General features: G+C 38.5%; 1 protein-coding gene across 1 annotated transcript in view; it reads right to left on the reverse strand.

The window, feature by feature from the left end:
* FAF1 (Fas associated factor 1) overlaps positions 1–22,496 on the reverse strand; it is a 163,161-nt gene that overhangs the window by 19,319 nt on the left and 121,346 nt on the right. Inside the window, exons 14-15 of the mRNA XM_054384300.1 lie at positions 12,090–12,226; positions 9,584–9,672 (exon numbers count right to left, since the gene is read on the reverse strand). Coding sequence (XP_054240275.1) covers positions 9,584–9,672; positions 12,090–12,226 — 226 coding nt within the window. The remainder of the gene's footprint in view (positions 1–9,583; positions 9,673–12,089; positions 12,227–22,496) is intronic.

Raw genomic sequence — 22,496 nt, forward strand, 5'->3', positions numbered from 1 at the left:
AAGCCCTCAGGAGGATCTATTCAGGGTCATGACTATTAAACATCACACAGAGGCCTCACTTGACAGTGTTAAATATGATACAAAAATAGGAAAGTTGCAAATCCTGCTCTGAAACATCTCAAATGGACAAATGCAGGCAGACAAGAAACATGAGGTTCATGTGCCAACTTCAAGTCAGCAATCTAGCAAAGTATCTCATTAATCATCACAGCACAAAGGAATAAAGGTTTACTATAAATAAAGGAAGCATCACCCCACATAGTGAAGGATCAAGAAGTGGATATCTCCAAAAGCTGGAATAACTGCTCTGGGGTGATGTCTGATAAAGCAAAGCGTACAATCAATAGCTTCATACTCTGCCTCTGCAGCCAGAGACAGCATCTGCTTCCATGTGCTTACTCCTCTCACATCTTATAATCCTTGCAGAGCCCTGCAGAGGTTGCACTGGTCTCTACAAAAATCAATAAGATTTAGCTGTGAGACTGCTGGTGAGCTCAGCACAGTCACCTGTAGTTACCAGTGACACAGGACTCGCACTGCAGTAATCTGTCCCCTGTATTTCCTAGAAATTAAAGTCTACTACCTACTGCTTCTTGAAGAATTATGTTGATTTTCCCATTCACCTGTAAGGTTTATTTCACATAAAGGAATTATTTTGCAAAGCAATCAGTTTTCTCCCCAGAACTTCACTACTTGGCAAAAATTCCTTTCTAAATGGGAGAAGCACACATTAACTGTTATTATCATGTCATGCAAACATGCCAAGACGTTCTTCAAACAAAACTCTTGACATATTAGTGGTTAAAAAGCTCTGAAGTAGCATGTGACCACATGAGGAAAGAACAAATTGCAGGAAAAGGTATACAACCTCCTATTGGAAAGTAACAAGATCTTTTTAGAGGAAACCTTTCTTCCTTACAGAAACAGGACCCAAGATTGAACATTCAATGAATGTTTGCAACTTCATGTATCACATCTAACTTAGCAGACCGACTGAATTTCAAAGGTCACGCAAGTCCAGTAATGCCCCAAAGATTAGCTGCAATTGTTCCAATGACAGGCTCTTTCCTTCATCAAAGATTGCTAGCAACTAACATAGAGTTACTTTAATTTACAAAAACATCCAGCCACAAACCAAAGAAACACAGAAATGCCCTACCCAAAGCAAAAACAACCCATGAAAAGCAAAAAGTTATGAAGTTATAAAAACTGTTAAAGCTCCCTTTACAGTTGTAAGAAATTGAGTCCATTTTACAAACCATCTACAAGACTCTGGGAAGTTACTAGAAGTTACCTGTGCTGAGCTCAGGATTCATTTACCTACAGAGACCTGCACACAAAAATTTTCTAAATAGGCTTAAATTACATAAACTGGATGATGACTGCAAAAAATACAGACACTATAGATGATACAACTAGAATCTAAATACTAATTCCAGGCATTAAAAAAAAAAAATTTCCTTTCCTCCCTATTCATTGCAGTTATCATCATCCTAAAAGTGGATTATGAAAGAGATGTCAGGAATGTGAAGAATTACTACGCATGACTGCCTGGTCCTCATAGAAATATGTGAGGCACATCTGAAAGTAAATGACCACACCACTGAGCTTCACGCTGCATTGAAACAATTCCGTTTCTTATTGAAATAGACCTTTAAAAAACCAATCTGAAATCCAGATTTCTTTAGGTAAGAAGCAGATGTAATTCTATGAAATGTCTCTTTGTACTTCCTTCTGCGTTTTGCTAACACTGCTCACACCCAACAGGAAACACCTCCTCTATTGAGAGGCTGGCAAGTTTGTAATATTCCCTGGTTCAGAGTTACACCTTGGACAAATTTTAGACATTAGGTGAAGCAGTTCTCCTTTTTGTAATGCAGTTTATTTTAGTCCTCTCTTCCTCTAGAGAAACCACATGATGACTCAAGCTCACCAGAAAGCAACTGCCATCTCCCTTTCTCAAGAAACCAAGGTATGAACAGGTGCTGACCTATCCCATGTCACTTAAAAAACTTTCATCAGAAACAAGGGTTATACAGCATTTCTAAATTCCACAGCAACCCCTGAAGGCTGGTGTGAATGCAAATCTTCCACATCCCAGCGGTCTTGGGCATGGGATGAGGAGACAACTCTCCTTTGCTCCTTGAGGGGAAAAAGTCTCAGATCTCTCTGCTTTTTCATTTTGATAATGCAACAACAGGGAGGATGTTAATTCAATGGAAATTTAATAGTTGGAAAAAAAGTTGCATTTATCCACAGAATATGTTCTTCAGGTACAAATTTTCTTTGCTATCATGCATATTACAGATGCAAAGTCATAACAAAAAAATTGGAACTAGCTACAATGGACCAGGCAAAATCTTCCCTTGAGTAATATCCAGAGCTACAAGACTAAGACAAATTTACAGATAAGGTTGAGAAGAAATTCAGAACAACTCCTTCCAATAATTATTCCCTAAATAATTTCTGAAGTTACCCCTGGTGCACCTAATAATGGGCATCTGCAGATGCAGGATGATGGAAGGAAAGGATTTCTGCTTGCATTTAGGACAGCAATGCCTTCATTTCCTGCAGATTCTACAGGGAAAATAATACACAATGCAGCTGGCTGTTTGGATTGGATGTTTTACTGGAAAAGTCAGCATTGGCCCTTCTGGACTTTTTTCAAATTTCATTTTATCACTGAGTTTCTGAAGATAGAATTTAATTATTTAACTCCAGGAATTAGTTCTGCACCTGATTTGTCTCAATGAGCTGTTATACTTGATTTCCCACTGCCCTTTGGGATCAGTTTTACTGTGAAGTAAAACTGAGAGAGACAGAGCTTGAGAAGACAACCATGAGCAGAAGACGTTTCTCAGAGCATCAGTGATTAAATGGCTGTTACAAGAAAGGAAAAAGAAAAATAATTAAAAAAAAAAAGAAGTGTATTTAGAAATGCTGAATACTTATCTGAAAGACAGTTCATTTCACTGAACCACTCCTGAAATTAAAATCTGCAAGTGCTTAAGGCTATGCATGGGAGCGTTAAAGAGAACCACCCCTTTGTCCAAACAAAGCACTGCAAGAAAAGCATTAACTTGACTCACTAAGATGACAGACTTGCATATTGTATAACTTAAACATACATGATGGGGGTATATGGAAGAAAAAAAGTGTACACAGAATGTGTTAGGCATATGGGAATAACAAAGACAAAGCGAATGAATGTTTCTGTGGTGTCAAAACCACAGGTGGGGAGGCTGGACGGGGCTGAGTGAGGGGCACAACAACACAGAACTACCAGAGGATCCTGCCTGTCTGTATCAAAGGCTGAAAGCCTAGCACCAGATATTTATTTTTGAGAATTATCTCAAGTGACAAGAAAAAACCTAACCCCAAACCCTTCAAGAAGCAGTCCTGCAGTGACTTTCCGTTGGAAATGAGCCAGCCAGTCCTGCTACATGTGCCCACCCAGGCTGCATAGCAGGGAAAGCTGAAGAAAAACTAAGCAAATATTCTAGTGACTGGAACCATCAACATGTATAGCCAAAAAAAAAGCCACCTGCACTAAAGATATTTTCATTTTTATCTTCTTTCTTTCCTCTGCCATTGCCTGGTATTTTGTCAAAGTTCAAAGCACGCTGTCAGCTCTCACAGGCGGCACTGGCGGCCGCTGGTGTGTCAGCGCAGTGAAGTGCACAATGGGGGACCCATTGTTTGGGATGCTATCATATTACAACTACAAAACTGGAAAATTTAATCAAATAAATTTTGATTACTGTAGTTTAATTAGTTATAACTAGTAATAATTAGTAAATGTGCTAATTGGATTTTTTTGGAGGGGTTAAATCACAATCTTTGTTAGATGGCTGTCATCACCATAGTGCTTTTGCGCTTTGGAATTTAATGAATTTCATGTATTTATTCTCATAACCTCCTGTTGTGCAAATATTATATACCATGATACACATGACAGTGTTAGATGGAACACAGACTATCAAAAGGGATTCAGATGCCTAATTTCCACTGATTTTAATGGAGGCTTCTGTCCCTAAACAGAAAGTGCAGGGGTCTGCTGCACAGCTGATGGAAGCACTTAGGCCATATTCTAACTGGAGAGCACAACCACAGGTAAGGAGTGGAGAAAAGCAACCAGTCTAAAGGAAGACTAGACCAACAGACCACACATTAGGAGAAAATGCACTAGTACCAATCCTCTTTAGCTTGCTTTCTGGCTGTGAGATATATTTTTGGAAGAAGAAAAAGCAAAGGTGTTGGAAGCTAAAACTGTTAAACTATCGTGTCAAAAAGAAGGAGTAAATCCCCAATATTTGACAGCAGTGAGGCAGAAGAGGAGGAAGAAATGGCCATACCAGGCTTCTTACTGCAAAGTCATGAAAATAAGCCTTGGCCAGTAAAGCCCCATCTAACACAGGAGAGTTCTGGGATATACAGGAAAGCATGTTTTGACAAAGCTGTGCCTGGGAAAAGAAGGTGAATTATTGTTGCTGTTTTGGAGTTTTTTCTTTTTCGTATTTTTTTTTTTAATCTCCACCCAGATATTGGTAACGAAGGTCTTCTGTTTTCCTCACAGAATCACAGAACGTTAGGGGCTGCAAGGGACCTCGAAAGATCATCTAGTCCAACCCCCCCTGCCAGAGCAGCATCACCTACACCAGATCACAGTGGAACACATCAAGATGGGTCTTGAATATCTCCAGAGAGGGAGATTCATGCTGTAGCACTGTCTAGGAAGAAGAGATGTCACCTAAGATCAGAGAGCAAAGATGGTGACTCTGCAGGTCCATGTTTTTGTACAGCTTATCTTCAGTCATAGCCTATTAACAACAGTTAATAGTTTTTCCAGTTTAAAAATGTTTGTCTCTCTTTTATGCTGAAGAATACAGCGTGTCAGCAGACATAATTTAAAGTGAACTGAAGGTTTTAATTGGTATTTGTAAAAATGCAAAGGTTTTTGAAGCAACTATGAGTAGTACAATGCCACCTTGAAGTCTAGCCTGAGAGCAGGAGTGCTAGTGTTGCGTAATGACAAAAATAAACACGGAGAGAGACCTACTGTTACTTAAATGTGGACAAGCTGGACCAGCTGTGTAACAGTCAATGCTTCTACAGTAATAAATGCTGACAGCAAAACCAAAAAGAATGCATTACTGAGACATCATCAAATAAGCCCTGTCATTATATGGAAACTCCACCCTCTATAAGCTTGTCAAAAAGTGTTACTGTAATCCTTTTGAGAAGCCTCCTCCTCAGGCAATGGAGAAAAAAATATTCAGGATCAGCCCAGAACAGGTGTGCTGTGCTGTACAGCCAGGATTTAATCACGTATCTCTTCACATTAATCTCACAAAGGAACTAACTCGGATCCATTCGTGCCCATCATGTCATGCTGAGATGATTATTTAACTATCCAATTAAAGTAAGCAAGCTAACAGGGTGTTCAAAACCAGACATTCCAGGGCGTATACTATTTTACAATTATTATTTGTTTTCCTAAGTCCAGCACCAGACACTGACACTAAAGAGGAAGGGATACTACGTGCTCTTTTCAAAGTCAGTCCCTGAAAAATCACAGTTCACACCTCAATCAACAGGGGCAGAGGATGGTTGTCCCTGCTCTGGTACACACTCCTCACTCACAAGAAAACCTCTGTAGTGGCCTTTATCTGCCCTTGTCAAATACCCAACCCCACTGCCTGAACAGCAAGTGAGGTATAAACATTTGTAGTGTGGGCCAGAGGAGACAACATGGTTAGAAAAGGAAATGTGTCCATCAGATCTATGAAGTCATTAACGTGGCTTCAGTGTAATTCTCAATACACAGCCTGAGGCTGGTCTTCAGACCCTAGATCTGACTGCACTGACAAAGGTGGGACTGTACCCTGCCCAGCCGGCCTTGCTGCTGTTGATGCCACTGAAACTACTGTTTCATAGATGCATAGAATGATTTGGGTTGGAAGGGGCCTTAAAGATCATCTAGTTCCAATCCCTCTGCCATGGACAGGGACACCCTCTGATAGACCAGGTTGCTCAAGGCTTCATCCAACCTGGCTTTGAACACCTCCATGGATGGTGCATCCACAACCTCTCTGGGCAACCTGTTCTAGTGTCTCAACACCCTCACTGTAAAGAATTTCTTCCTAGTCTCCAGTCTAAATCTACCCTCCCTCCTCAAGCTTAAAGCCATTTTCTCCTGTCCTATCACTACAAGTCCTTGTAAAAAGTCCCTTCCCATCTTTATTGTTGGCCCCCTTCAGGTACTGGAGGGCTGCTATAAGGCTTCCCCAGAGCCTTCTTCAGGCTGAACAGAGCCAACTCTTGTAGCCTGTCCCCACAGGAGAGGTGCTCCAGCCCTCTGATCATCTTTGTGGCTCTCCCCTGGACCCACTCCAGCAGTTCAAGTTCCTTCTCACGCTGGGCCATTGGCCTTTTCTTATCAGAAGCAAACCATCAGTACCTGCTGATCACATTTTATTATTTGTGACTTGTCACTACAGCAATTTAAGTAGCAAACTTATAAAAACAGGTAGCACAACAGCTAGACCATGTATCTACAGTGGCATGTCACCAGTGTGGTCCAAAGGTGGCAGGAGGTTTCCAAAGTGTCATCAGGGCAACTCAGTTTAGAGGCAGCATGCAACAAGTCCAATAATTTATGATTGGCCCAGAAGCTTTGGAGAGGCAGGGGAACAAATGGGACAGCAAATTGATCTCCATTTAAGAAAGCCTAGTAGAGAAAATGGGTGACTAAGATACACACCAGTGTACTTCAAGACAGGTCCACTGGATGACCATAGGTATGTACATGTATCTCACTGTTTTTAAGGTGTTTCTCTGGAGATTACACTTAAGGAAAAGCTTAATCAAACACAACATAAACAATTAAATCAAATTGGTGGGTAGCACTTGACATTGTAGGAATATGCCCCAAATTTGTCTGATTTGAATTTTACAAGGCTACACCAGCAAATTTCAGTCATACATAGAGACAAAAGCACAGGATTTAGCTAACCATACTATTACCACCACTAACAAAGTGACTCCCTCAGGCTCAGGTGACACACGGCAGTGATGCAGTTCTCAGTACCTTCCCTGCACCATTGTGGATGATCAGTGCCAGGGAGCTGGTTGTAAAGCAATACCTGAACAGCTACAGCTACTGTTAGCTGCCAGTGGTAACAGGCATCCTACACTGAAACAACCATCAGAGGGCACTGCGAAACACGCTGTGCTAGGCAGAATTGTGCCATAGCAGTGCTGGAAGCTTTCATGGGTGTGCAAGTTACAACCCAAAGAGGAGAAGTTCAGCTGCACAAACTGGCTCATTAGTGATTTCATGCTGCTATTTACATGCATTTCCAGTTCTGCTTCTCTCTCTCTCACACACTTCTGTTTACAGCAAAGCTATAGAGATGACTTCTCTTTTTAAAACACAAAAGACTTCTGCTTATATTCTTGTGGTTTTATGGTGACTTAGTGTTGCTATTAAGAAAACAGTAACAGAAACCGGATTCTGTATCCTGTTTGCTATTGTAATATTTAGGAAACCCTTGCACCAACTGCAGTAAGATCTTAAAAAAGAAAAGGTGTTGATGTTTGAACACTTGAAGTTGTCAAATACAAGACTTACAAGAAAGCTACATGTTAGGTAGCAAACCACAAAAAGACAGTATTCTTTTTTTCAGGGGAGAGCTTTCTATTGAGTGCAGGGTGCTTGTCAAATATTGTCTTCTCTGGAAAAGGAATTTCATAAAGTGGGGTATATTTTTTTATTTTTAAACTTCCTGCTTCAAAGGCAAAAGTGTCTGAGATCACCTCTTTGGTGTGCTTTTAACAAGTGGAGCCAATGTCTAAAGTAAATACCCTATTTGTGTGTAAGAACTCATAGCAGCTGGAAATCTGCCTCCAAAATTTTTGAAATTTTCCATTAGAGTTTGCTAAATGTCAAAGTATGTTAGGAAAAACTCCCTTTGGGGAAGAAATGCCACTGGTGCTCTTAGTGATAGAAAACCAAAAGGAAATGTGAGAAAAGACTACAGAAGACTTGGACAATGGCAGATTTTAGAGCAATGTATACAAATTAATTTTCCATTCTCCTTACACAGATACAGCACTTGAAGTAAGAAGTCAGGAGACATCCATATCACCACTGTGGGAACATGCTACTCGACTGTCACTGTTGGCATCCAGCTCAGGAAGAAGAACCCAGTTCTCATTTCTGCAATCACAGCCTAAAGGCTACTGAGTTGTATCTCTCTTTAAGCTTTATTTCCCTTACATTCACTCCTCTCAGTTGCAAACCCATTTGGTTTTATCCTATTAAGACAGGCCTGTCACTATCTTACCTGCCCCCACTTTCTTTCATAAATACAAATGTCTCCTGCTCTGGAGAACTGTTCTGGTCTCTGGTTCCTGTCTCTGGTCTAATCCTATCACTCCTACTTTTAATTCCTTCTCTTGCCACTTATTTGCTCTTATCTCTCTACCTTTGTATGCTTTTCTTTCCTTCTGTTTTGTTTATTTTTTTAATTATTATTTTTTAATTTTCCTTTCTATCACCTTTTATAGTTCTCAGTTCTGAACCTTTCTTGGAGCTCATCTGTGATGCAAATTTTACTGTCTTATTAAAGCATTAAAATAACCCCACACTGTATGTATTCCTGTTAAAATGCAATAAAAAATTCAATTACATGGTGCCTTGGATTTTTGTTGTAATCCTCGTATTAAAATTTGTGTTCAGTATTAACAAAATTAAAGTCAATTTCTTTACCAATGAATTACAGGTAGCATAAATAAAGAAGAAAAAAAAAATGAACTACAGCTCTTGTGTGTCTTTGTATTATGATAAACATAATCAGTAAATCTCATACTAATGAGATGTAAGATTTGAATGTGAAGAATGTGTTTAGTGAATTATTGTCAATCAATGTCTATACAACAGGATAAGAATAATCTTGAATGGCAACACACCTATTATTATAAACTCCCAAGCACTTCATTACTTCAAAATGTCACTCTCATTTTATAGAGTAACAGATAAACATCTTTCAATTGTATACTTTCCTGTGTCTACCTCTGTCTTATTGCAACACTGTTTTGAAAAGTCTCATCACCACTTACCCGATCTGCATTGTTCTGAATGGTGATTCAGTACTGGCAGTGTTCTGGGTAGGGCTGCTTTTCAGTCTCCTTTTAAATTTATACATTTAAGATATATCAATTGATTTTTGGTTTTCTATGACTCCTATGACTTGGGAGCTTAGTCATTGGGAAATAATCTGCTGCTTGTTTCCTTGTATGAGCACACTAAGCTCTATAGTATCACAGCGAATGTAAATGATTACTCAGGACAAATACTCAGGAAAAGGAAACAAACTGAAAATGACAAGACCAATAAGGAGAAGCTTTTTTGAGGCTCAAATAAATATACAAAGGAGACAACATTTTTAATTTCTGATGATAGAAGAGACACTAAAACAGATCATACCCAACTCTACTGGCTAAAGAAACATCTGGTTAATTTTGTACCCCCAGTGACTGTGGAAGCCAATTGGCATCCTCAGTAACTTTCAAGACTCACCTCATCCTTTATATCTTCCTGCTGCTGGGCACTGAAGATCTCCATTGCAGCCATCAGCCTCATCATTAGCTCATCCACTGTTGTGTTACCTAGCAACAAAAGAAGATAGCTGAACTTCCTATCATTAAAGTTAGTAAATGTCCTTTTAGGATTAATCCATAAGAAATAGCCAGACTTAAAAAAAAAAAAAAGACAGACTAGAAAATGCAAAGTATCTCAGCAGAATGCTTTTTATTTGCCTTGGTATTGAAAATTCAAATTTGTTTTTACACACAATTGTTAGTCCTAGGCTAAAATTTTAGGTGGTTCAAATCTGAACAATTGTTTTTGTGCTTGCATGGAGTAACTCTGTTTTTTCCTCCTAATCACTGATGTTAAAGGAAATTATGTACCTGAGGCTCCCTGACATGAAATTGTATTTTATAAGTTTTAGAATTCCCAGGTATAATCAGGGAGACTGAAGCAACTGCTTACTCAGGTAACAAAATGCTGGATGTTGGCAACTGGTTAAAAAAAATAAAAATATGGAGAAACCCAGAACAGAGTAATGAAATGGATGTGTACACATGCAGTTTTATTCAGGTATAACTAGAAGTAACATTTCAAATATTATAATATATTCTCTTCAGTGTATTTAATTCTCATAAGGCTTTTAAAGCTAGTAATAGCAGGAAAGTAATTCATCTGTGTATATAGAAAGCAACACAGCACATGCACAGGAAAACAGATGCTTCTTCATAGTTTTCAACCAGTGTGTCCCCCCAGTCTTCAGTAAGACTGAGAGACCAGTTTAATTTCCTACCAAGATGCACTCAGTCTTTGGTTTCTCTTCCTAAACTGAAGAGTAGACTACCCATTAGAGCTACTTGTTACAGTAATTAAAAGGTCTTAGACCATGAGAAGTGGTTGAAAACTATAAACTCTTTAAACTTCCAGCAGAACAGTACCAATGAGAGCTAGATTTATATTGGTGATGCTGGTCAAAATTCTTAAAAGGAGTAAACCAACCAGAAGCCACAGTACCACTAAAGTAAACAAAACTGTCTCCATAGTTTCCAGCCTCAGGAAAAAAGTAAAAATGGAAAGCAAGAGAGTCTGCATTTCAATAAATGCCACTGGGACTTACATTGGTGTATCTCTTCTGTAAACATGCCTTCTCATTCAGCCCTGAAAGGCCCTCATTGTTTCCAGTTCTACCATTTGCTACCTTAGCAGAAAATGTTATCCTGCATGCTACCACACGCATGACTCCAGAGACCACCATTCATTTGAGGGCACATTGTTAAAAGATAGCAGTGACCCAATCCATGGGAAAAGAACAAGCAAGGCATAGCTGATCTTAGTTAAAGGATAAATCTAAATTTAGTTTAATTTAAGTTTAGTTCAAAAGATTGCAGAGAACATGACAAATCATTAAAACTTAACTAATGCAACGAAGTAATTTGGATTATTTTATAATACAAGGGTTCATTCTGTCATGACTTTGAGTCACCAAGTTGTCAAAATGGACTTCAGTGGGGTAATACAGGTGCTGAACTATGTGGCAGAGTTATAAACCCAAGAAACTCTCTAAGGTTATTTGTCTGAAGCCAGTTTTGTAAGTGACAGAAGTACCATGAATCGGTGTTGTGCTGTACCTTGCACTGAGGAGTCAAAGTCGATCCAAATTAACAGTTTTATCCATAGGAAGGAGTGCTGCAGATTCCTCAGGAAAATTATTACTCCCATATGCAGAAAGCAACAATAATGCTGTCTGCAAAAGGCAGTATTTCCTGAGGTTGAATTTCCTCCAGAAAATAAGGAGATTAAAATAAAGATTGCCAGATATAAGCGATAAATAAATGAGGACACAGTGTCATGAAGGCAAACTTGTGGAGAAAGCAGAAGAAATGAAAGGCAGCCATTCTTTGATGTACTTTAATTTGAAGAGTTACTGAGAACAGCAGTCAAAGGGCATCACTCCTCATCTGAGTCATCTTATTGTCAGTCAAATCAGAGAAAGAATCACAGAACTGCTTGTCTATGTCAGAAAGCTCCATTTATGTGAGATGATATTAGTAACTTCAATTCTGATTTGAAGTCTGAAAACACGTTCATACATTAGCCCACTACAGGGCAACAGGAGTCCACATATGAACAAGGAACTGCATGCAAAGAGCAAAATCCATTCTGGCACTATACAAACAGTGTAAGCAAAATCTTCTGGAAATCAGGAACAACACTGGATATAAATTTGGAAAACAAATGTAGCTCCTTATTTAGGGAATTTGGCCTCTACTTAGGAAAAAACTTTATGATTCTGCTACAGTCAAGGCAACTTCAATCTCTAATACCATGTTAACACATTTATAAATAGTAGCTATTTATATTGTGGCAACCAAGTTTCTTTTCTGAGATCAATTCACATCCTGAACATCTTTAAAAAAAGAAATGGTCATCACAAACGCCTTCTAACAGCTTCAATATTCACATAAGAAATGCTTTGAATACAAAGTGAGAACTGTACCTTGTATTACATTCAATACTTCATTAGATGATCGTTTTCCCATAATAATCAGGAAAAGTGGAAACTGGTCTGTCTTCTGAGTTCGAATTGTTTGGGCTACAACACTCCCAAAGTGCCTAGTGCACATCGTCAGAAACCTATGTGGGGAGGAAAAAAAAAAGGTGAACGTTGTAGAGGTGTTTTCCAAGTTAGGTGTTAAAAATTAATTCTGCTGAATCCAGCAGTTTAACTGTCATATATTCTTTAACACGTAGCCTTCTGCATTCCATTCCAGAGCTCTTTATCCCTTTTCTATGATTGAATTATGAGAATATTTACAAATATGATAGAACCCAGATTGCCTAAATTAAATCAATTAATAACCAGTTGAGACAGTGATTTATTTGATGGAGAATTCCATTTCCTGGTACACAATTCTGCGGGCTATAATTTGAAACTAACACCCCCCTCTCTCCCCCCAAAAATAATTGTGCTAAATCAATTGGTAAAAACTTCTGAAGAGAAACCAAGTAGAGCCATAACCTTACATATATATGTAAGTATAAGTGTATATATACATTAAAAGAAGTATAAAAATAGTAAAATTTCATACAAAACCACCATTTAAGAATGAAAGATCAAGGAACTGGTTTTAGCAGTCAGACTTAAAACCTGGTACTTCAGACTTGTATTTTCTTTTGCATTAGTGCCCTGCCAGTGACATACTTAGCAGCCTGGTCTAAAAAAAAAAAATAATTCTAAGCTTTTGACCAAAAAAGCTCTTGGATATTAGCATACAGAAGTCTAGCATTAGTATTCTTAACACGATCTTGAATAAATGAAAAAACTGATAAAGCTTTTCTCTTCCATTAGAGGACTGTTTGAAATTAGCATTTCTTTCAAGAGAAAAGGGTAGCTTATGATATGTTTTCAGATCTGATGGTAAAAAGTAAATGTCATAATAATAATGAATTATGAAAGACCAAATGCAAATATAGAATGCTTTAATAAGATCCAATTTAATAAAGTCTGTAAAAATAATGGACTTTTAATAACATGGGTCACAAAAGGCAAAACAGTGGAAATTCTGAGGACTAGCCACTGGTACAGCCTTATTAATTCTTAATTATGTTCATGAAAGGCAACTTAAATCGTGTGTTTTCTTATGCCTTATGATAATATTTTAGGTAACAACTACTCTGAAATGTGTGCTCTAACTGAAGAGCAAAGTCCTGTTGTCACATGCATTAGAAGCCAAATCTATTTGAAAAGACAAACTACATTAAAATGTCAAGTGCTCCAAGTAATTTCTTCTCAAAGATACTGAAAAGATTTAAAATTGTTATTTTTTTAATCAATATATATTGTATCTAATAAAATGGCTAAAAATTGATAAGCATGAGGAGTACAACATTTAGCTTGTTGAAGGCATCTTAAGTATTAAAAACCATTCTCAGAGACAATTTGAACTGTACGGCCACAGTTGGATGGAAGGTAATGAACAAAAGTAGCTAATGACTTTCAAACCCATAAATGTTTCTGGCAAATACCTTTCCTTGCCTCCTTCATTCTCTATCTTTTGCAGTTCAGAATCATCACACCCAAAGACAATGTCAAAAACACCAGTTAGAAATTGCTGTATTAGAAACAGCTATGTAGAGACACACCACCAGGTATAAAGTGTTCATAGTCTGGGCATAAAATCTTTGAAGCTAAATAATATTTTTTTTTGAAGTTTGCTTTTCAAAGTGGTGTCCCCCAGGGATCGGTACTGGGTCCAGTTTTGTTCAATATCTTTATCAATGACTTGGCTGAGGGCATTGAGTGCACCCTCAGCAAGTTCCTGATGATACAAAACTGGGAGGGTTGGCTGACACCCCTCAGGCTGTGCAGCATCCAACCTGACCTGGGCAGGCTGAGAGCTTGCTGCAGGCAAACCTCATGGAGTTTAGTAAGGACAAGTGCAAGGTCCTACATCTGGGGAGAAATAACAACAGCACCAGGACAGGTTAGAGGCTGCCCTGCTGGAAAGCAGCTCCACAGAGAAAGCCCTTGGAGTGCTGGTGGGCAGCAAGTTCTGCATGGAACAACAATGTGCTCTGGTGGCCATGAGAGCCAATGGGATCCTGGAATTTATCATCAAAGGTGTGTCCAGCAGGTCGAGGGAAGTTCTTCTCCCTCTCTACTCTGCCCTGCTGAGACCACCCCTGCAATCCTGTGTCCAGTTTGGGGCTCCCCAGTTCAAGAGAGACAGAGACCTGCTGGAGAGAATCCAAGGGAGAGCCAGGAGGATGCTTAGGGGACTTGAGCATCTCCCCTATGAAGAGAGACTGAGAGCCCTGGGGCTGTTTAGTCTGGAGAAGAGAACACTGAGAGGGGATCTGATCAATGTCTATCAATAGCTGAGGGGTGGGTGTCAGGAGCAGGGGGCCAGGATCTTTTCGGTGGTTTGCTGTGATAAGACAAGGAACAATGGGTTCAAACTAGAACATAGAAGATTTTACCTCAACATGAGGAGAAACTTCTTTACAGTGAGGGTGACAGAGCCCTGGAACAGGCTGCCCAGGAGGGTTGTGGAGTCTCCTTCTCTAGAGACTTTCAAAACCCACCTGGATGCATTCCTGTGTAGACTGTTCTAAGTGATCCTGCTTTGGCAGGGGGGTTGGACCTGATGATCTCTTGAGGTCCCTTCCAAGCTCTGATATGCTGTGATACTGTGAAAGTGGGAATATACAAGTGAAATCTTGGTCTTGCACAAGTCAGTGATGATCTTCCACCTCAAACTGACTTATGTGAGTTCTAGGCTTCACTCCTTGAAGTAATAAATGCAGCGGACAATTGAACTGAATTCCTGAAACTTGTGTATTAAAACTTTCAAGAGTCTTCAACATACCAGAGAAGAAAAGCACACAAAGGAAAACAAAATATTTAACTGGAGGTGAGAAAGTGCTGTAGAGAATAATGCTAGAAGGACCAAAACTAAAGAGTCTTAAATACTAGTTGCACTAATTAAAAATGTTGGTCTGTGGTATGCCAGATCTTTCAGTGACATCTCTAAAGCTGCCAAGAGAACTGCCTGTGGAGTGCATCAAAGAGCCACATGTCCCTCTGGGGAGAACTGCTTTCCACAATGTACTGGATTACTGTGATCTCCAACCAAAAGTGGAAATAGAAGACGACTGCCAGAAAGGGAGGGCAAATAGCACCTTACTAGTCCTTTTATTTTTAAATGACAAAAAATATTCAAGAAAAAATATGACGAAAAAATCCATTTAAAAAAATCCTGAAAGTTATAAGAATAAAGTTCATCAAGAAACTAAATAGTTTTGGGACACAGCATAATTTCTTTACCTCTTTCATGACAGGAAATAAACCATAAGTTATTAAATCTATGGAATAAAGAAGGACTCTGACCATGCCTTGACAAATACAGACAAATCCTAAAAAGTAGGAAATTATCTTAGTATTTTTAATGTAGATTGAACAGATATTAATTCTTAGATGTAGTTGATTCTATTAAAAATGGCACACAGAAAGAATTATTCTGGTGAAATAAAGATGCGGATTTGAGGAGCTGCTGATCACTGCACAGCAGTTATCCTTCCATGTGCACTCTGAGATAACTTGTACAAAGGTTGTGCAGCACTTTAGTTTCCCAGAGAAAAATGTTATTATTCCTTACCCATAAATATGTCGCATAGTATTTTAAAATACACTCCTGGCAAAATGTTTTATTTTTTGGTATTTTTTCATAAAATGCAATTATTTTTTTAATTCTTATTAAAAAAAAAAATAAAGCTTCTAGAAGGTAATTATGGAAGAATATCAGCTTTTAAAATGTACTGAAAAAAAAGTTTAAAATATTGCTGTTTCAAAACCAAAAGGAATGCTTCTTACAACTTAGGTCTGTGGTCTACCAGAGCTCCTGATTGCAGACATGCTATGTAGAACTTTGTAAATGCTGGGGTTTAGCAATAATATGTTTTTGTGAGAACATGCAGCTTTTGATTTTTAACAAAACTGGTTACCTCTGGCTGAAAGGCTGATCATCAAAAGTGTGGAACCTGGAACTCAATGTTTTTTTGATCTCTAGAAAGCTTTTGATCTGTATGATACCTATTTACACCATAAAATATGTCTTGCCTTTTTTGGGAAGAGCCCATAGGAGAAAGCCAAACCCTAGGCAGGAGGAGGCAGCTTTTCCTGATGGGAGGTATTTCATCATTGCAACGATGGATTGCATCCTGCTCATGTATTATGTTGTTTCACGTTTTTGTTATTCATATTGACAGGATCTACTGCAGTCAAGTTTGGATTTGTGATTACACAAGATCCCTCCTTACCACACCCTGAATATGAACAAACAAGCTATGATGCTAAATACTTTAGAAGGACTTAAATATTCCTTTAATATTTCAATTTAAACAATTTATTACGGTAAGACAGTCTCTGGTGCTCAGTCCCTAAGGAGGGTACAAAGCAGAGGAGTCTTTGGCTCCCAAACTGTCGCATTTTCCAGTGTGAACTTGTTAAAGTGATTTCTGTTCTTACTTAGCAGAAGAATTTACAAAGAATTGAAGAGGAATTACAGGAAGAATTGGTGTGTGTGTATGTTTAAAAAAAAAACATATTCTGAGAGATAAGAGTCCCCTATGTTAAAAAAAAAAAAAAAATCACAGCACTGCTGCCTGCTGCCCTTGACCTTGATCCTAAGGAAGGACTCTAAAGAGCACAGGAATTCAGCCTCCTTTCTCTTTCCTCTCAGAAAAGTGGCTAAGATAGATATGAACATTTCCTACCAGTCATCACTGCAATCAAATGCTAACTACACAACACCCATCCTCCATTATCTACTGGAATGAAACTGATGGTATTATCTGACAGGATGAACAACTCTGCATACATCCCCAAATTCATTTATCTTCTCAAGATGTTTTGAATAAAACAAAAATGTCAAGCAGTTGTTGCAGAGAATAGTAGCTTTAGAAAGAATAACTAAATAAAAAAGGAAAAGTCTACTTGGTTAACAAAAAAGAACTAAACCTGTAGGAGGGATGCAGAGCAGGCTGCGTATCCTACATTGCTGTGTACTCCTGGAATGTACAAAGATGGACACCAAATGATACATTTGGAGTGTTCTTTTGTATATTTAAACAGAACCTGAAAGTTCTCCTCCACTCCTGCTTTTCTTAAACTCTCCCCAGCACCTTAAGGTTAGGTAATAATTGTATTAGCAAATCTGTTCAGTGCGCTGAAGGGCAAATTCTCTTCCATACATAAAAAATGCTGCTGTCAAAAGTATGGATAAAATACATTAAACTTAATATCAAAAAAATCTGTAGGATTGCAGATCAGTTTCTGTACCAACATAAATAACAAGAGATCTGGTTATTTGTTACAGCCTTTCTCTCCTCTGTGATATGCTCTAGGTGATCCTGCCCTGGTAGGCAAGTTAGAATAGATGATCTTCCCGAGGTCCCTTCTAACCCCTAACGTTCTGTGATATAAATATTCCAGTAGTTACTTTTAATTTTTACACACTGCTGGGAAAACTTCTTCCTAAAATGAGGCACATGAGGCATATGGTGCCCACTATGGTTCTTGCAAAGGACTTAACAGAAAGTCTGCACTGCAGATGTTTTTTGATATATTATCCCATCCTGAAGCCCTGCTCAAAAAGGAGCATCATGACAAAAATCTGATAGCTTCTTACAGTCTGAACTGGTGTTCAGTCCACAACCAGGATGATTTTGGACCAAAAAAGTGTGATCTATTTAGGGCCAGATATTTGCCAAGGCCAACCTTACTTTAAGAAACTTCAAAACTTCAAAAATCAGTGTGGGGAAAAAAAAGTAGTAACTTCTTTCTTGAGCATGAAGAAAACAATTAGGAATATTAAATATGCAAGATTTCTGATTATTTTTAATAGTAATCATATGCTGTGCAAAGTCAATATAAGACTCATTAAAATGTTAATGTAAAAATAATATTTTTACATTAGGTATTCACATTAAAAAAAAAAAGCTGAGGGCATGAAATGGTACAGTAAAATTAGCTTGCTATCCATAGTCTCCACAGCAGAGAGTTATTGTCTTACCCACACTGGTAGGGTTGTAACTATTGACTCAGACTCAAGGCTGAATGAGCAACAGATACAAGGCATATTTTAAAGACATATAAGGCAGCCTGAATCAAATGAAGTGGATACTCTCTTTGAATCCCTGGATGTTTAGCATCTGGGTACTAGAATTAAAACCCACTATTTTATCCACCATTTCTTTATGTGAGAGTAAAGCCTAGATGAGTGGGTTATCTCTCTCTTCATAAAACATGGAAGACCTAATTTCATCCTGCAAGGCTTAAACAGATTAGGTAAATACTTATAACCCCATTTAGTCTAAAGCATGTGCCTCTAGAAACTCATTAATCCATCCTTTCAGTTACCACTGGACACCAAAGAAAATGATTGGTAAAAGTGTAAACAAAATACACCTAGCCCCCTTGCTAAAACACAATGGAAGGCACAAGATGCACCTGCTGTATCACTGGGAGCCTTGAGTGCTGCCTATCATGTTAGAAAGATATGTAATACACACTCTGCTAAGGAATATCCAAGGCTTGCTACAGGTAGATTTAGTAATAACCTAGAAAAGATCAGAGAGCATGTTTAGTTACTTTTACAGATGCCAGCAAAGTGAGACAAGCTACAAGCACATTGGAAGTCAGTAAATTGGAGAAATGTCGACAAAGCAATTCAACAAGGTCAGTGGAAGTCCCCAAGTAGGAGGAACAATTGCACAAATACAGCATAAAAGTCAAGCAGTAAGGGAAGAAGAAAAGTCATGATGTGAACAAGACAAGCATCATATTGGGGTGAGTAAACAGAAGCATGGTTTGTACAACATGAAATACTCCTGCATTTAGCTCTGAGAATGCAGTTTTAGGCACAGTGCTTCATTAAAGGTGTGAACCAATTACACAAAGACCATATGAAGGTTGCAATAACAAATGCCTACAAAAGGACCAAGCTGCTTGGAAAGGCTGAAGAAATCACAGTTGCTTAGCTTAAGAAAACTGCAGGAAAACTTAACAGTGTAATCTGTGTGACCTACTCTAGGTGATCCTGCTCTGGCAGGGGATTTGGAGTAGATGATCTTTTGAGGTCTCTTCCAATCCTAACATTCTGTGTTACTAAGAAAACCAAGATATAACTGCCACTGACTGCTGCAGCAAGAGAAATTTCAATTACGTAAGAGTGAGAACTGCCTACAAGGAAAGTCAAGCACTGGAACTGGTTATGGAAAACCCTGAGAAACTTCCCTCACACCAGAGACCTGATCAGACAACTGTTGGTGAGGAATGACACAGGTACAACTGAACGTTCTGGCAAGACATGAACTGAACCACTGTTGTCTGCAGCTCTCCGAGACCCACAGACAAAACAATAAGAAAAAGGAGAGGCTAGAGGTTAAAGCTGAGTCATCCTAACCTAAAGGAAAAGGATCTGCACTTGCAAGGACTCTTTGTCCCTGCAGCACCGAAGAGATTCATTCACACCTTTCATCTGCATTTTGGTACAAAATTCTGACTCTGCCTGCTCAATGATTTCTGACAGCTGACTTAAATGCACAGACATAGCTAAATTTCTCTACAGCTTCAGTATCATCCAGCATTAGATTCCACTGGTCCAGTTGTGGACTCCTGTAGTTACACAGATGTGGACATGTGAATTACTTCTTTCTCCTTCCTTAAAACATTCCAACAAGTCTGTTTTGACTACCTGTTCTTCTGCCTCACCTCTTTTGCCCACAACACTGCAGTTTTATTCTTTCACTTTTTCTGTTCAACAAGCTTAATAAACTAGGTTGTAGTTAGAGTACACTGGGACAGAACTTGCTTTGGGATTTGCTTTTATCGTGGGGACTTAAAATACATGCTTACAAATATATCAGTTCTGTTAATTCCTGTGGGTTTAATAATGGTGTATTGGTGGTTTTTTGTTGTTGTTTTTTTTTTTTTAATATGACCTTAAAGCATTGCTATAGGCACTAAAAAAACCCCATCAGAGGGACATCTTTCTATTTATAGTTTAATATTATGGAGACATCCATATTTTACTAATCACAATCAGATTAAAATGCATGCTCTGTTGGTTTTTAGTTCTCCAAATTTGGACATTTTTAGACTACTAACATGAAATTACCTTGAAGCACATAAATATTTAAGCAGGGATAGTTTACCTTTTCTGGTGGGTGTATAATAAACAGTTTAACCATCATCTATATACAGGCTGTTTTGTTCTCCATCTAAAGAGACAATCACCTTTTATCCTTTTCCTTTTTTCTTCGTTTCAGTGCTATTAGGAAACTATTCACAAGTGCAACCCTGAACAATACTATGCAGTAATTATGACTAGATGACAAAGAGATGCGAACAATTACTGAGCCTATTTTGAAACCCTACACTAATAAAGTCATTAGATGCTGCCCTTGCCATGAGCCTTCTAAAAGCTTCTGAAGTTACAAGAACACACGGCATTGTTCGTTAGGACAATCGCTCCTGGCAGAATGCAAACCTTGAGTTAAACCATGCTGCAAATTGATCTTGACATTCTGTTAAGACCGCCACTAAAATCAAAAGCAAAGGAGAAAAGGAGAAAATGAGCGGGTGGGATGTAATCATGGAACAGAAGGGTTCCCTCCTCACCTTCTTTCCTCTTCCACCTCAAAACAAACCATACAGAAAATGACAAACTTGCCTGGTGTTTGAGAACCTTTATTTTTAAAACATTAATTAGACTTCTGACCTGTTTTTATTGACTGGCACTGTATTGCTATTAAAGTAAATTAAATAAAATATTGCAAAATACAATAGAAAAGGTTTTCACACTGTTCTGTAAAACCTGTTAAGGATTTAGTGCCCAAAGAACACATCCAATGGTTTTGCAAGCAACATATACAGAACCTATGGTCACTTGCGAAGAGAAATTAACTCACCAAGTCCAGCTCTCACAGACCCCACACCTGCAATATATTTGCTGAAGGATCAAATGGGATTGGGGAGCTGGAGTAATATGGTCAACTGGTCTTCATCCAGGCATGCATCATTCAGTAGGTTAGTATTAAGGGTCAGCAACTGTGAATATGGCTAATTACTTGATGACGGAAATTGCAGGTGAAGACAACCTGCTGCTGAGAAGCACTTTAGTCAATTAACTCTTTCCTAAGCTTAAGCAAAGTGAAAAAACTATCGTTTGAACATTAAAACTAACAAGTACCTGTCATCAGAGCTGTGAAAAGTTGGCAACACCTTGAAATACAGCGCCCAAGGGCAACGATATCAAAAGCTAAAAAGCTGCTACAGACATTCGAGTCGCTGTTTGATGGTTTTGGCATTGCTTTGTTTGGGAAACATGAAGTACATTGGAAATCTGTTAATATTGTGCATAACCTATGTATGTAAATGCTGTATGTACAAACATAAGGGGGTGTGTGCATGTGTAGGTATAGATGTATGTATATACATTCACTGTGTATCTGCCCTTGATACAAATATGTTAATGCATACATCTATGTACACACATATATACATACCTCCCATACACATGCACATAACTATATTAGAATAATGGTATTTAGCCAACTCTTTGAAGTCAGAAAGTGTCAGAACTATAACTGCTCATGTCTGGCTTTCCTGCTCATCTGTCCCATAACCTTTCTGAAAACCTCAGGAATCTCAGCTAGTGAGCTACTGGTGCCATGTGCTCAGACCAAAAGGTGAGGCCAGCACTGTCAACTCCACTGCTGCCAAACCCCACTGTTGTCAAAACCCTGCTGCTACTGCCTTGACACCTCCCGTATCTGTGTTTCTGCTGTTTGGAGTGGCACGGTAGCAAATCTCCACAGCAAGCAATGAAAATGACACTGTGGTTTTTAAGCTCATGATTTACCCCAAATTGAGTAGAATTTAACAAGAAAGTAGAAGATATACCTGTAGAGCTTAGAGGCTTTTTTGTCTCCTTTAACTACAGACAACATAATGTACAAGACTATTCCAAATAGCTGCTCACTAAACTGAAGTCAACTACTGGTGATGAGGATTTCATGTGGGTTCTTTAACAGCATTATAAACCTACCACATTATTTTCCTAAATGAAGGCTAATTATTTCATGCCTTTTATTATGATTTTTCTGAATTCTATAAGTGAAAAGATTGATAATTTGCAGCACTTAGCCAAAGCAATTGCTCCCTTTCCTGAAACCCTTACATCAGACACATTTAAAAGCTATGGAAGCCAAAACAAAACAGCCTCTGAACTGTACTAACTTGAGTCCTCCTTCAGTTTGACAAAGTAACATCCCTGGGTAGCTGTAGTTAAACCTGTTTTGACTCTCACAGTTGCAGTGCTTAAGCTCTTGCACTATTGCT

Source organism: Indicator indicator, chromosome 10, assembly GCF_027791375.1.
Source record: "Indicator indicator isolate 239-I01 chromosome 10, UM_Iind_1.1, whole genome shotgun sequence".
NCBI classification, from domain to species: Eukaryota; Metazoa; Chordata; class Aves; order Piciformes; family Indicatoridae; genus Indicator; species Indicator indicator.